The following is a 14,710-nucleotide window of genomic DNA, read 5'->3' as shown; positions in this document are numbered from 1 at the left end:
CCCCGGAACGCGTTAACATCCATCAGGGGAATGCGCAAGGCAAAGAAGGCTTACTTTCAGATTACTGTAGTTGACGAAAGAATTCCCTCTCTTAAAAAAAAGAAATAAAATGCCCTAAATCCGCCTAGGAACCTAATAAAAAGGTTTTATTTCGCTGTGACTGGGACCCATTCTGGAGGGGGTGTATGGAAATTGTTCAAAAGAGCAGTTGCATCCTGCGAAACAACAAGCCTTCGGGCGGAGGGGAGCAGCAGCGTTTCGGGGTGGCCCCTGCTGAAAACTCACGGCAATCCCCCGAGTGCTGGTGCCCAACATCGCAGTGTCAGTGTCCCCAGTGTCGCACTGAGGAGCCAGAGTGCCACTGCGGGGGTAACCGGGATACGCACCCACCCCCAGAGGGACAGGGCTGCCCCTGGGTGACACCGGCTCTGTTCCCGCACCCTGCCCCTTGGCCAGTGCTTAAAGTACGGTTGGTTTGGAGGCTGCGATCTGAAAAATGCTGTCGCAGAAATGAAGCCAAAGCAGGGGTTTGTTTTGTTCTGTTCTTTTAATGTAAATGCCAACCTAAAACGATTAACATTAAAAAAGGTTAAAGACCAACCAAAAAACACTCATTAATACTTGATTGTACACCACATTAATAGTACACAGGTTTGGGCAATTTTTTTCAACTAATATAAAAATCAACAGAAAGAGAAGGTTGATTACATCGTGTTTTAGGAATGGCTCGGTATCATCAGTACAAACACATAATTTAAAAGTGCACATTTGTAAAAATAGCCATAGAAATGAAATGCATATAAATATTTATTGTAAAAAAAATCCAAGTATTAAAAATAAATAGTATGTTCAAGAACACAACAAAACATTCCTTCATTGCCAAACATGTGATAAAGAAAAATAAGGTATATAAGAAGTCTGGAAAAAGATACAGTATACCAACATTGTAAATATTTTTCTGCAAGCTACATTTTTCAGAGGCTTCTCCTCTGTACAGTTCACAAAGAATGTGCTAGATTTTCTCATAAATATGACAAGACAAAAAATAATAACAAGAATAATAGTAATACCCACTCCACTCTAATTTGACTCTGTCTTTACTCAGAAAAGGTCCCATTAAATGAATGGTTTGGCTTAGAATGGCAGGATTGGGCTCAGATAATTCTTTAACAACTAAAACAGAAGTACACTGATGAGTTACAGCTTCAAGGAATTCATATTCCGAACAGGGCACTGCATGATATCCAATGAGAAACTACTAAATAAAACTTGATCAGGGAATCATTTCAGTACAACACCATGATGTTTATAAAATGAAGATACAAAAGGGATGCAGTTTGACTATCCTTACACGTACAGACAATAAAACATGAGAGCATATGGAAGCCATCACTTTGAATGCGTTAACAACTTCGATACATTGCAGTATATACATGCGTGATAGGTATTCGGACTGTTAAATGATCAAAGAATTTACTCTATGTCTACGCTCTTGCTCTCACTCTACTGGAGAGAAAACATTTGTTGGTCACAAAGTGGTGTTAATGAAACCCAACGTTTCTGCCTTCGCCCAAGAATCGCCCTCCGTGCAGAGTGTGTGTAGGAATAATTTATTAGACGGAGAAGTTTGGAGGATGAAATGCAAAAACAATGGACATAATTTCAACTTTCGAACTGTAAGGTCATACAGACATCCATGGACATCTGTACACAGTCAGAGTTTCACGCAGACGCGGCCACATATATCCAGATGTATATCTATACACAGGATTCGATAGTTTGGTATTTTCTGCACCCTCTGGGCCCCTAAAGTTATCTTTAAAAGTTTGATTTTATCTCTTTAGAAACGGTTTAAAGCTAACGGGCAGGGTGAGTTTGACAGAGAGGAGAACAAATCGCTGACAAAGAACCTTTTACGTTTCATCAGCGTTGTTAGGACGACGAGCAGGAATTTCTCAGATAATAACTCCCACTTCAAAGATTTCTCAGCTCAATAGAAATTGGACCATCCTTTTTATTCAACCACAAGGGCTGGCACTAAAGACGACTCAACTGTTTGAATTTTTTTTCCCCGTGTTTATTTTTCCCCTATTCACTAGGGTACTTGGATAAAATAAACAACAAGACAATTACTGGAACATGGACTTCTAACTTTCCCGGGCCCATGGCCCAGCGCCCATGGCCCCGGCCATGCGGGTGTCAAGTTCCCCGCACCACGGAGCCTCCTCTCGCTGGGACAGCGGGACCGGGCAGGGTGAGAAGGGGGTACGGCCATCTGCCCCCGGAGCTCACCCCGCTTCCCAGCTCCTGGGGCACTTCCATCGGAAACCTACTCCCTGAGACAGAGGCAGCCCGAGGAGGGGGATCTGCCAGTCCCCATCGTATCTTCCTCTGCCACGTTTGCTAGAGAGGAAGAGAAGCGATCCTCAGGCTTTGTGGCCAGTTCTTGCTGCTAGAAGCTGGTCAGAAAGGCTGGGGACAGCGGGCGGGAGCTCCCGCCGGGCTTGGGGGGCTGGCAGTCCCTTACTTTGGGGACAAGGAGACCGGGGCTACAGCGTCGGAAAGGAGCTGGCCTCGGGGGGAGGGCGAAGCCCAGCAAAACCCAGCTCCGCCGAAGTGCATTAGGTGGAGGAAGTCTATCTCTAGCGGGGAGCAGATTGAGTGTATTAAGCTAGCATGAAACCAAAGGTCAGTGCAAATGTATCTTAATAGACTGTCTCAAATGGAGTGTGCCTCCTTTGAAGGCCGCTTGCTATTGCTCTCCTCATTACCATAGCGATCCTAACGTGGCATGCTGATGCACCATAAAACTCACACTTTCAACCCCAAAATCAGGCCCTTTGAACAACCCGAGCTTGATTAGACCTTTCTCCTTTTCTTTCCCCCCTTAAAAACCATTTCCTTGCCTTTAGAAACTCGCCCTCAAATCCCAAATGCATTCTCTGATCCTGGCAGAAAGCAGAAACAAAAGTGAGCTGAGGCGACGGTTCAAGCGGGCCTTTTCTTCCTGACAGTCTTATCCATTTTTATTATGGTCTGGAACAAGTGCCCTGTTCGCGTGGGTTTTGTTTACCGGAAATTAAATGAAAATGATTTAGTTCGCGTCAAACAAAAATATATACTTGTATACACAAGAAAAAGGGCCTGTTAGACGTAAATATTATGTCCTTAATGAAAAGACTGGACGGGCTCCAGACTTCGCCTTTCACTATTTAAGTATGACTTGCCTATTGCCATAGAAATCCTAACTTACCATGAAGATTCACCGTTGTGAAGAAATACTTCTTTGTGCGAGCTTGCTTTGATGTCTAAGGCATAAGATTCAGGCTTTCAGCTGCTTCTGTCTAGATTACCTTGAGAGCAACGGGGTAGACATCTGTAACAAGCAAATGAAAAATTAAAGGTGATTAGCCTGCACATCCAAATACTTCTGTAAATAGAGAAATAAAGAAATAAACAGATCTCGGGACATGATGGAAACATTCTCCCTACCCGCATTTGGCTTCTGCACTTCTCGATTTCCATGACACAAGTTTCGGGGGCTGGAGAGGGGCACAGCTCTCCCCTGTTTAGATTCCTCTTTCACACATTGCTCTCACCTAGCTGATTCCCTAAGTGTATCCCGTTAGCGACATGCTGTTGTCACTATCCGTGGTGTTTAAACACAAAAGTTGTTGAGTTTGGGCGAATGAAGAAAGCAACGCCGACTTGGTGCCTTGGGGGAAAAATACGGGTGTATAAGTAAGGAAAGCCCTGGGCATTGGGGTGTTTTTAGTCACTGAGCAGCTATTTATTTTTCTGTCGTTTTTATATTTCTCGTTATCAACATGCACGTGTGTGTGTACAGTTGTACACTCGCGGTAACCCCAGTCACCTGGGTGCGGAGGTGGTCTGTCAGACACCAGAGAATGCGGTTACAGCAGCCTTCTGTCAGCTCTCCGCAAGCCACAGAAACCCTTTCCAGCAGCCTATGCTATTTATTTGCCCATACTATCTGGTATTCTTAAACATAATTAAAGTAATTAAAACGGCACCATTCGGTAGTTTCAAGCTACCCCAGTGGAGAGCTTTGTTTATTTATTTTGGGGGTTGTTTATTTTGTTACCCCCCCTCTCCCTTTTTTCCCTGAACCGGTGCAGTGAACCCTGCAGGTCTGAGGCTCTGGGGCAGCATGGAGATGCTGAAGGCGCGGTGTGGGAGCGGTTCATTTCTCCTCGGGGCTGTTCGGAGGGCAGAGCCGCGGAGCAGCGGCCCCGGTCCCCGCGCTGCCGGCGGCTGCCCGGCCCCCGCCCTGGCGGTGACGTCGGAGAACGGGCTCCCCCCAAACCCCCCCAGAACCGCCCCCCCGGGAGCTCCAGCGCCCACGGTTCAACAGGAGCCGCGCTCTGGGTGGGGACGGGCATGTTTAGGTATTAGAAGTCATTACCAGTGGGAGCTAAAATGGACAGTCAATCATCGCACCCCCCTGGGCTTTTCTTTATTAGCGACTACTGGGTGGGGGAAGGAAATATATATATATGTATTTATGTACAGAAAGAGGGAAAAGTGAGGAGATTCTTTACAGAAACGTCCATCGAACGGGTTAATTAATCAAAAAATTTAATGGATCCATTTTGTACAAATTGGTAACAAATAATAGTTTATATATATATATATATATTTCTTAAAAAAACCACACTCTCACAGAAAATCGTGGGCGGACAGAACAGTGCAGCACACAATACTGTTGACAAGAGAAAATCTGTACAGAGGAAATCTGTATGAAACCACTGAAGGGAAGGGGAAAGGAAAACGGGAAGAGGAAGAGGAAGGGAAAGGGAAAGGGAAAGGAAGGAAAGGGAAAAGGACAGGAATAAGGAAAGGGAATGCAAATCAGTTGGCATGTAAACAGACGGGAGCAAGGCGGTCAGAGCGGGGGTGTGTGGCACGGCGGGAGGAGGCGGCAGCGCCGCGGCCGAGGCGAGCGCAGCCCTCCCGTGTGCGCGGTGCCGGGGGCGCGGGCAGGGCCCACCCGCACGCTCCGCAGCCTCTCTCCCTCCGCCAAGCGCCTCTCGCTGCCGCTCCCGCTCGCCTTCCCCGTGCCCGGCGCTCCCCGTGCCGGCCGGGCCGTGCCGGGCCGTACCGGGCCGGGCCGCCCGCCGCCGCCCCCGGCGCGCCCTAGCAGCGGGGCCGGGGCTCGGCGGGGAGGCGCGGCGGCGAGGAGGCGCCGGGGGGCCCGGGGGGGCCGCGGGGCCCCGCGCCTTGACACACGTACCATTCGCTCAGGTTGGCGGCGGGCTGCGCGGGCGCGGAGGGCTCAGCGTGGGAGCAGGAGGCGGGGGGCTCCCGGCCGGAGTCCGAGGAGGGGGACACCAAGGAGGGCGTGGAGGACTCGTAGCCGGAGCTGGGAGGAGGGGATTTGCAGTGCACTTTCATGTGTTTTCTCAGGGAGCTGGGGTGGGTGTAGGACTTGTCGCAGCCTCTCACTTTGCAGTTGTAGGGCTTGTCGCTGGTGTGGACATGCGAGTGCTTCTTCCTGTCGCTGCTGTTGGCGAAGCGCCTGTCACAGCCCTCGAATTCACATTTGAACGGCTTCTCCCCTGCAGGAGGCAATGGGCGAGCACAGCCATTAGCGGCGGCGGCGGGGCCAGGAGCAGCGCATCCCTCACCCCCACAGCCCACAGCCTCCCCGGACCTCTCTCTCCGGCCCTGCCGGCTCCTCTCCCCGCGGAATCTCCTCTCACTAGCTCTGCCCTTCCCCGCGGGCCCCGCCGAGCATCCCCCGGAGCCGCGCTCCGTGCCCACCCGGATGCGGCTCCGCAGGCGGAGCGCCCTGCCCAGCCAGCTTCTCCTTCCCTTTCCCCTGGCCTGTGTGGGTGCCATCGTAAGGGTTTGTGCAAAAGACAAAGCTCCGAAACAAGGAAAACTTAGAGGAGAACTGCTCGTTCCGAGCAAACTTGTGCTGTCCCCGCAGACCCCGAAGTCCTGCAGAAAGAGCGGTCAGTGATTTATCCCTTCGAAGGCTTTAACGTTAAATACATTTCTCACAGTCCCCCAGGCACGTGGAAATATTTTCCATAACCTGGCTAGATCGTATTTCATCCACTTCATACTTGCACTGATTACAATGCCATGGAAGATCCACATCCCCTTCCTTTCCCCGCTCGCCAGCTTGCTGATACCGTGTGCTGAAGTACGAAATATTTCAGAAAGACATTGATTGTGCGAGAAAAATGATAAAGATTCAGCAGAAGGATGACTAGGCCAGCGCACGGCACTGTCGCCAGGGTAGGATTCCCTTTCCATTTCAACCTACACAGCCACTGAAGGAATTGCAATCAGGATTAAATTGTCTGATCATATAATAAGTGGTGTTACGCATAATAGTAACACAATAGTGTTGCTGGAGTCGTGTGAAAGTGTAACCTCGAACCGTGTGGACCTGCCATGGTAGACGATACACAGGAGGTTTTCAAGGAAACACGCCACAGCCAGATGCAGGATGAAATGCTGGCGGCATTATTGTCGCTGACAATAGCAAACTGCAAAACTCTGCTTACCAAGGGGTACCCAGGTCCTGTACCAACCGATTATGAAAATATCTTCCTCATCCCTCAAAAGTCAAAAAGTATCAGGGTGGAGAGGACTCCACAAAAATATATGGCCTAACCTTAACGTGAAGTGCAAACAAAGCAACTGTGTTCCCCATCATGGCGCATGTAGCCGAAAGGACTTCCAATATTTGGTTTTGTGTGTTTGTTTTGGTTTGGTTTTTTAAATTTCTTGGGTTGTACGTTTGTGGTTGTAGTTTTTATTTTTTTCCCTCCCAATTCGTCATTATTAAATTTAGAAGAGACTCAGTCTACATCGGGCTCGGCTGAGAGCAGAAGAAAATAAAGGAAGGCATTCCAAATATTTCACATGAATGCACTTTATGCAAGGTGGGTGGGAAAGGCTCATGGCTCCGCGTTTAAAGTATGCCCTTTCCGCACTGCAATGGTCAATGAGGAGCGCTGACATCCTGCACCGCTAGCATTTGCACGGAGGATGGGTAAATATCTGGCGTTGGAGGGAAGGGAGGGAAGAGGTTAAAAATAAGGTCTCTCACAAAACGATGCGGATTCTGTAACCAAATACCGTCGACATACAGCGGTGCATATGCATAGACACACGCCCGCCTATAATCTAATTAGAGTCCCACGTAAGGAAATAATTTGACCTTCAGCATCTAAGTTGAGACAACAAATCAAGGATATTAGTGTAGTACAAGCAAGCAGTAAGTTAGGAGACCCCAGGGAAAGCCATCCTCATAAGCACTCTGCTTGTGCAAAGTGAGTTCCATTCAGGTAAAAGCGGGCTGCGCCGCACTGCGCTTTGCCGAGTTGAAAAATGTTCAACTTCGCTTAACCCCCTGAAAGAGCCACTGAAAGGTCCGTCCGCGCAGCCGGGTTTCAAGTGGGAAGAGGGCAGCATTTTCTCAGCTGCCCGGGTTGCATTCCCTGAACGCCTCAATAAAGAGGAGCCATCCGAGCCATTTGCAAGCATTCCTTTCGCGAGAGCAGGTTTTCTTTGGCGGAAATCCCTGCCCGGCGGGGAGAGGACACTGCACAGGTCCCGGCTGCCGCAGCCCGGCCACGGAGCCGCAGCCACGCGCAAAGTTCCGCGGGCGATGGAGACTCTACCGCCATTTTACCCCCACACTTGTAGCTGGGCAAAAGTGTTCAGTGAAACTCAGCCTGGAATTTGTGGCATAATCCCCCGTCTCCGGGAGTGGATTAAGGTATTTACCAACTTCTCCGGGTGACTGGCGGCGGGGGGAAGCCGGAGCTGGCGGCTCCCGGGCTGCGGGCGAGGCGCGGGGGCGGCGGGGCCGCAGGGAGGGAGCGGGGCTCCGTCCCACGCCCCGCACCATTGTTCCTGGCCCTCAGGGAAGGCGGCGAAGAGATCCCAGCCCGTCCTGCTCGTCCCGCTGCCGCCGCTGCCTGAACGGCCTTATCCTCCAACCTGGGGAACTCGTACATCGCCAGATATCCCTCTGCCTGCTCCCCAGCCTCGGAGAAATCAGAAGTCATTAATATTTAAGGAGGCAATAATTTTCCTGTTGAATTTAGAACTGTCTTCATGAATAATTCGTAGTGAGTTCTATTAGGGTTTCAGAAACATTGCGTTTTTGACAACTTCTGGGTGTTTAATAGAAACGGTGGAACCATAAAGGCCCTGCAGGAGTTTGCACAATACAGCAATTAATCACCGAGAAAGTTAAAGCCAAAAGTACAGACGCGCCGAATGGTGTTTAATAAACGCAAATCTCCGCTCTCGGGTTTGCCCTGAACCTGCATCTCCGATGTAGGTCAGTTTTCCCAAGAATTTAACCATTTTCTGCTTCAGAGACTTCAAACAGTGAGGCCGTTAAAGAGCAGTAAAAGTTTGTTTACTTAAGAAAAACACTGTCATTAAGAGATGAGCTCTCCCGGTTAATGGCTGTACCTGTGCTGATCCAACAAGGAGCTGGCTGGGATACAAGTTCCGTGACCCGGGGATACCCCTTTTTCGAGGAAAAAGGGGGCCAAGAAGGCAGCAACGAGGAACACAACTATGCTGCCGTCCACCTCCTCCCCGCCACCCCCCCGCCCCGCACACAGACTTACTCCTCATAGAGCGATGGAAAAATAATGAGGTGACGAGTGACGGTCGCTGTAAAATCTCAGTGCTATGTTTAGATGATAGCGATACGAAATTAGTGTATGTTCTGCATATTATATCACGTCGCGCTCTATCATAAAAAATGCAACTCCTGGAAGGTCAAGCCCTGCACCGAGCATGGGGGAAGGGGAGTTTTATGAACTGGAAGGCGAAAAAAATCGTTTGGCTGTAAGCAGATCTTACAATAGGATTATGTAGTTTCCCTCGCAGTGCATAAGGCTGTACAGAAGGGGGTGGGAGGTGGAAAACCCTACACTGGAACAGATTAAATTTTCCAAAAATGGCTTATTTCTTATCTTCTTATTTAGAGAAGGAAAAAAAAAAAAAAAGAAAAAAAAAAAAAAAAAGAAAAAAAAAAGACCAGCCAGAGCTATGGACTACAAACACCGGCTGCTAAACTAATTAATACAACTTCACAAGCTGCTCCTGGAAGTGTGAAAACTTTCTACGTGCAATTTCATTAATTATAAATGCTTTCCTGGCCGGAAGAGTTCAAACGTAGTTCTGCAAGATCGTCCATCGTGTTACTTTATTTTCTGTTAACTAGAACTAACAGATGTTTCTGACACATGTCCCAATTTCACTTAACAGATCTGCAAATGACATTTCAGAATGTACAGGCCGAAACAACACAAGGGTTTCCTTTCTTTCTTTTCTTTTTCCTTTTTTTTTTTTTTCCCTCACGAGAATCAGAAATCTCAGCTCCCCATATTTGCGAATGCAGAAAGTCGTTGGAAGGCAATGCTCATTAAAAATGTCAGTGTTATTCAGATCAAACATTTGAAACTCCCTCTGCCCAAAACAGAACTGTTGAACGAAAAGGTCGCAGCTGTGTTATTCTCACAATGTTCGAGCAGCAGCATCTCAGCGACATCAGTCAAAACTGACTAGACAAGTTGTAACTTCCATTGTTCACTTTTAATTTGTGAGCTTGCACAATGATTTCATTTTTTCCCCCCGACTACTTTAAATCGAAAAAAAAAAATCCTCGCCTGTGTGAATTAGCAGAATTAGTAGCTATATCGTTCGATATTTACACAGATCTACCCACATAAACATTACAGCAACCTCTCTGCACAACCAGAAAAAAATAGGGACGAGAATTCTGAGATTTGCTTTCGCTCTCCCCTTCCCCCCCCTTTCCTCCCCCTTCTCCAAACGGTAAAGAAGCAAACAAATCTGAGAATTTATTTTCCAGAAGTACTTGGCGTGCATTCAATAACAACTCAAAGGATACACTAAAAAAAAAAAAAAAAAAAAAAAAAAAGAAAGGACAAAAAGCAAATCAGTACGCAGAATAACAGAGAGAAAGAGAGTAAAGAGAGCTTTACATACTGACCTGTATGAGTTCTTTTGTGTATTTTGAGATTCTCTGATCTGGCAAACACTTTGCCACAGCCTGGGAAAGGGCAGGGGAAAGGTTTTTCACCTGTGTGGACTCTGATGTGATTTACAAGTTTATATTTGGCCTTGAAAGGTTTCCCTTCTCTTGGACACTCTTCCCAGAAACATATGTGATTGGACTGCTCGGGTCCTCCAACGTGCTCCACCGTGACATGAGTCACCAGCTCGTGCATCGTGCTGAAAGTTTTCGAGCATAATTTTTTGGGAGTCTGGTCCAACTCAATCCACTTACAGATGAGTTCCTGTTTGATGGGCTGCCTCATGTAACGAAAGAAGGCACCCGGGCCGTGGTGTGGAGCCAGGTTCACGTTCAGATTCATACCACCGTAGTTATGAAGCGAAGAAGCAGCAAAATGATCTGTCCTGGAGGCTGGTACTTGAGTGAAATGTTCAGACCTGGCGTACATTTCTCCAGGTAACCCCAGTCTGAGCTGTCCGTTTAGATGGCCACCTGGAGCTGCATGGGGAGGCTGCTCATGGAGTCCAGTGAACAGAGAGGGATTCCCAGCTTCTGAGTGGTGGTGCTGGTGACCATGGTGTCCGGGGTAGCTACCTGTTGTTGAGACAAACAGTCCGTGGTGAGAACTTGCAGCGGGGTGCTGCTCGGTCAGCCCTGGCATGAGTGGGGCCGGCAGGTCTCTGCGGAGGAAGAAGTCCCTACCTGCTGCCAGAGCCTGGGCTGGGTGAGACACGGGGTAAGGGGCTGCTGGTGACTGCGCCGGGCCAAACGCTGCCGTGTGACTAGAGACCACCTCGGCTTGGCCTGCCTGATGATGATGATGATGATGATGATGATGATGGTGGTGGTGGAGGAGCTGGTGGTGGGGATGAGGGGCAGGGCTGATCTTAAGGGCCGCGGGGTGATGCTGAGGAGGAGGATGAGGAGGAGGATGGTGGCGGTGCCCCATGTGTTCTGGCCGGAGCTGCTGCGGCCCGAGGCGGGACTCGGCGGCGTGTTCCCCCGGCGGCCTGGGCGCCGTGGTGTGGGGGTGCCCGGCGACGCCCGGGAAGCCTGTCATGCTCTGAGGGGGGTGCTGCTGGTGGCGAGGAGCCCCCGCCAAGTCTACTAATCTGAGCGCCGTGTTCCGCCTGGAGAGAGCAGCAGGGTCCATCACCGGGATCCCCAGAGCATCCACGCTCATTAGCTTCTAACGCTAAAAAGTCACCTGACAGCGGGAGGAGAGATACACAGGGCAGCAGGGGGGAAGGGGGGAAGCGGGGGAAACAATTTTCTAGTTTTTTTCTTTTTTTTTTTTTCTCTCCTTTCTCCCAAAATAAAAAAGTTTCCCGGTCCCGCCACCCCGGCGCGGGACGCACGGGCGGCTGTGCCAGCGGGTGGGCTCGGGGGGCCGGCGGGAGGCTTTGGCGGCGGCCGGGGAGGTCCCGCGGCGCGGCCCGTCCTGCCCGGGGCCGGGGCGGCCCTCACGGCGCGGCGGGACCGGCCGGGCCGCGCTCCGGCCGCGCCGCTGCCCCGCCGGCCACACAATCGCCGCGCCCGCCCATTGGCTGCCGCCGCGGTGACGTCACCGTGACAGGTCCCGCCGCCGCCGGAGAGGGAGATCGCCGGTGCCGCGGGGGGCGCGCGCGGGGACGGGCTGCGCATGCGCCGCCGAGCCAGCCCTTCCCCCGGCGCCCCCATCCGCAGCCCGGCCCGGCCCGGCCCGGAGGGCTCTGCCTGGGGTCTCGGCCCGGGGGGCTCTGCCCGGGGGACTCCGCCGGGGGGACTCTGCCCGGGGCCGGGCACTGCCGGGCTTCCGCATGAGGCCGGGGAAAAAGCCTCGGCGGGAGTGGAGGGCATCGCCCGGCCTCCCCCTCGCCTCTGTCCGTTCCCGCTGCCCTGCCCTGAGACGAGGGGCGGCCGCGGGGTTCGCCCCCGGCAGAGCACGGGCAGCCCCGCCGGTCCCCGGCCAGAGCAGCGGCAGCCGGAGCGGTCCCGCTGCCGTCCTGCCGGCGGGTGCTCGGCACTTGTTGCCAGCGCGGGGAGAGCGTCCTTGCCCGGCGGAAGCTGCGGCCGAGCCGCACCGGCCGCTCGCTGGCCAGGCGGGCTCGGCCCGGGACTCGCTCGGGCTATCGGCCCGGGACTCGGGCTACTGCCCCGGTGCCTGAGCCCGGACAAAGGATCCCTGAGAGATCCCATCCCCTTTCCCCTCCTCTGACAAGTTTCAGCAGTTATCTGGTTACTGGCCGCCGGAGCAATCGTGGTGTTCAGGCTGAATCTGGATGTTTAACCCAGAAGAGGGAGTCTCTCCCTTTCCCTCTCTCACTTTCTCTCACGCACACTTACAGGGCAGTTCCACGTAAAATCCCCGTCCTTGGCGTGAAGGAAAAGCATTGCCAAACATTCATAGCGGACTCGGTTCTGATGGTTATCACCTGAAGGAAATGACATGGTCTGCAGGGTTTGCGTGCTAGTAGTGGAAGTGTAGGTTTGGGTTTTAGCTGGACACACTGAGGCCTTACAGGTTTAGAAAAGCTTAGGGCTTCAGCACAGGAGGAAGCATCTGCTTAAGTTTTTAAGAAGGGGATTGTGAACTTAAAAAAGTTAATGAAACATGGAAAAAGATTCTTCTGCTCCAAGAAGGAAAAACACATCTTTAAATATCTACCCACTGTATTACCACATTACTTGGATCCTGACACAAAAACGGCTCCACCATAACCTCACAGTCTTATGAAATATAGCAATGCTTAATTCTCTACCCATCCCTTCAAACTCTCATCATTTTAATATATTGACTCGCTGTTAACTTGCCAGTGGGTTCTTTACCAGATGCACGTCAGGTAAAGCTCCCAGCATAGAATTTTGCATTTCCGTAAGAATTTAAGTGTTGGCGATCAATAGGCTTTATGTGAAGCAGTAAAACAAGAAACTACATGGCAATGTCAACGCAGCTACCTTCATAACTGAAGCTGCAAGGCAAAGACTGGAAACCATAAGATTAAAGTTTACTACATACATAACCACATAGGAGACATCTTTGACACAGCTTCACACATTCTGGGTTGGCTGCAATTGCATTTTTTCTCTGCTTGCATTTACCATACTTGCACTGTAAAACTAGGCTGATATTCAGGTAGCTAGCTATAGATACATCCTTGCACACATCTTTCTGAGTGGAGATGATGAAAAGTGACAAATGATGCAATTACCTCCCCAACCTTACATAACATGTTTACGCAGGCATTTTAAACCACACACCATCCTCACAATATCTCAACTTTCAAGTCTACTTGCTCTACGAAATGGATTTGACAGTCCTATTCATGACCATCTCAATAGGAGTGCACAGAAGAGACAAACGTTAGGAAGTATGAATCTGTTACTTACAAATGTACTGAGACTGTGAATCCCAAATAAAGCTGCTCTCCTCATACCTCCTTAAAACACTGCATCTCTACATACTTGTTATCCATCAATTCTGACACTTCTCAGTCAAGGGAGAAAACATCTGGAAGAGTTTGCCAATTAAAAAGAAAGTCATAACCATTTTGCCCTAAGTTCATTTCAAATGTTGTGATGATTTCTTGCCAGACACTCATGGCTCTCAGTTGCCCCCCACTCAGGGCTGTCTCTCACACCCTTTTCCAGGCAGCGGAGGAGAACCTGGCCCTCGGTGTCCCTCACTGTTAGGTGAGGCTGATGTGAGCCCGGTTGTGTGCGGGGGGAGGCGGGCGGGGGCCGCCACATGACTGCGGGGAGGCGGAGAAACGGGCAAGAGGAGGGAAGCGGGCCCAGGCCCGGACGGCTCCGCTCGGCTCCCACAATGTTTTGAAAACTCGAACGCCTGCCTGTGCAGCCCTTTGGCAGCTCGAGCTCAAACTGCTGCCACTCGAGAGCTGACCGAGGTCTCCTGCTTCTTGGCAGCGCCTGAGCCCCCATTGACCAGACACGCCGGGCTCTCGGCAAACTCTCAAATGTGTCAACACCAGCTTCTGCAGGGCCAGCAAACTGGCTGCTTGATCCTGAGCTCGAATTTCCCTATGGCTGCTGTGTGTCCGCCACCCCGTCCTCAGCCCCTGGCCCCAAAGCTGGTCCGAGCTGGAGGGTTGCTCTAAAGAGGTGACACGTTGTAAAGACGAGTCACCAGCATTTCTCTGGCCCCGACCTGGCTCTAGTGGCAGAACGTCGGGGCTGTGCCCTGGCTGAGGGGCTGAGCTGTGCCCTGGTTGAGGGCTGATTTGTCCCCTGGTTGAGGGCTGAGCTGTGCCCTGGCTGAGGGGCTGAGCTGTGCCCTGGCTGAGGGCTGAGCTGTGCCCTGGCTGAGGGCTGAGCTGTGCCCTGGCTGAGGGGCTGAGCTGTGCCCTGGCTGAGGGCTGAGCTGTGCCCTGGCTGAGGGCTGAGCTGTGCCCTGGCTGAGGGGCTGAGCTGTGCCCTGGCTGAGGGGCTGAGCTGTGCCCTGGCTGAGGGCTGAGCTGTGCCCTGGCTGAGGGCTGAGCTGTGCCCTGGTTGAGGGGCTGAGCTGTGCCCTGGCTGAGGGGCTGAGCTGTGCCCTGGCTGAGGGGCTGAGCTGTGCCCTGGGTGAGGGCTGAGCTGTGCCCTGGTTGAGGGCTGATTTGTCCCCCGGCTGAGAGTGAGCTGTGCCCTGGCTGAGGGCTAAGCTGTGCCCTGGCTGAGGGCTGATTT

The 14,710-nt window shown here is 51.4% G+C and overlaps 1 protein-coding gene across 1 annotated transcript; it reads right to left on the bottom strand.

The window, feature by feature from the left end:
• Nucleotides 1-5,157: 5,157 nt before the first annotated feature.
• On the bottom strand, nt 5,158-11,228 carry ZIC4 (Zic family member 4). The gene is made up of 2 exons (XM_059479180.1): nt 10,022-11,228; nt 5,158-5,579 (listed from the first exon to the last, which is right to left on the bottom strand). Exons 1-2 carry the CDS (start codon nt 11,226-11,228, stop codon nt 5,158-5,160), a joined length of 1,629 nt encoding a protein of 542 aa, XP_059335163.1.
• Nucleotides 11,229-14,710: the final 3,482 nt, after the last annotated feature.

This window comes from Ammospiza nelsoni, chromosome 10, assembly GCF_027579445.1.
Source record: "Ammospiza nelsoni isolate bAmmNel1 chromosome 10, bAmmNel1.pri, whole genome shotgun sequence".
Lineage (NCBI taxonomy): Eukaryota > Metazoa > Chordata > Aves > Passeriformes > Passerellidae > Ammospiza > Ammospiza nelsoni.
The sequence above is the reverse complement of the archived record's forward strand: the minus strand, read 5'-3'. Positions and strand labels throughout refer to the sequence as shown.

What these genes read in the sequence shown, in the direction of transcription:
- ZIC4 (XM_059479180.1), bottom strand. Translation starts at nt 11,228, where the DNA reads ATGAGCGTGGATGCTCTGGGGATCCCGGTGATGGACCCTGCTGCTCTC. An exon ending in ACACAAAAGAACTCATACAG is followed by an intron (nt 5,580 to 10,021) that starts GTCAGTATGTAA and finishes TGCCTCCTGCAG; the next exon opens with GGGAGAAGCCGTTCAAATGT.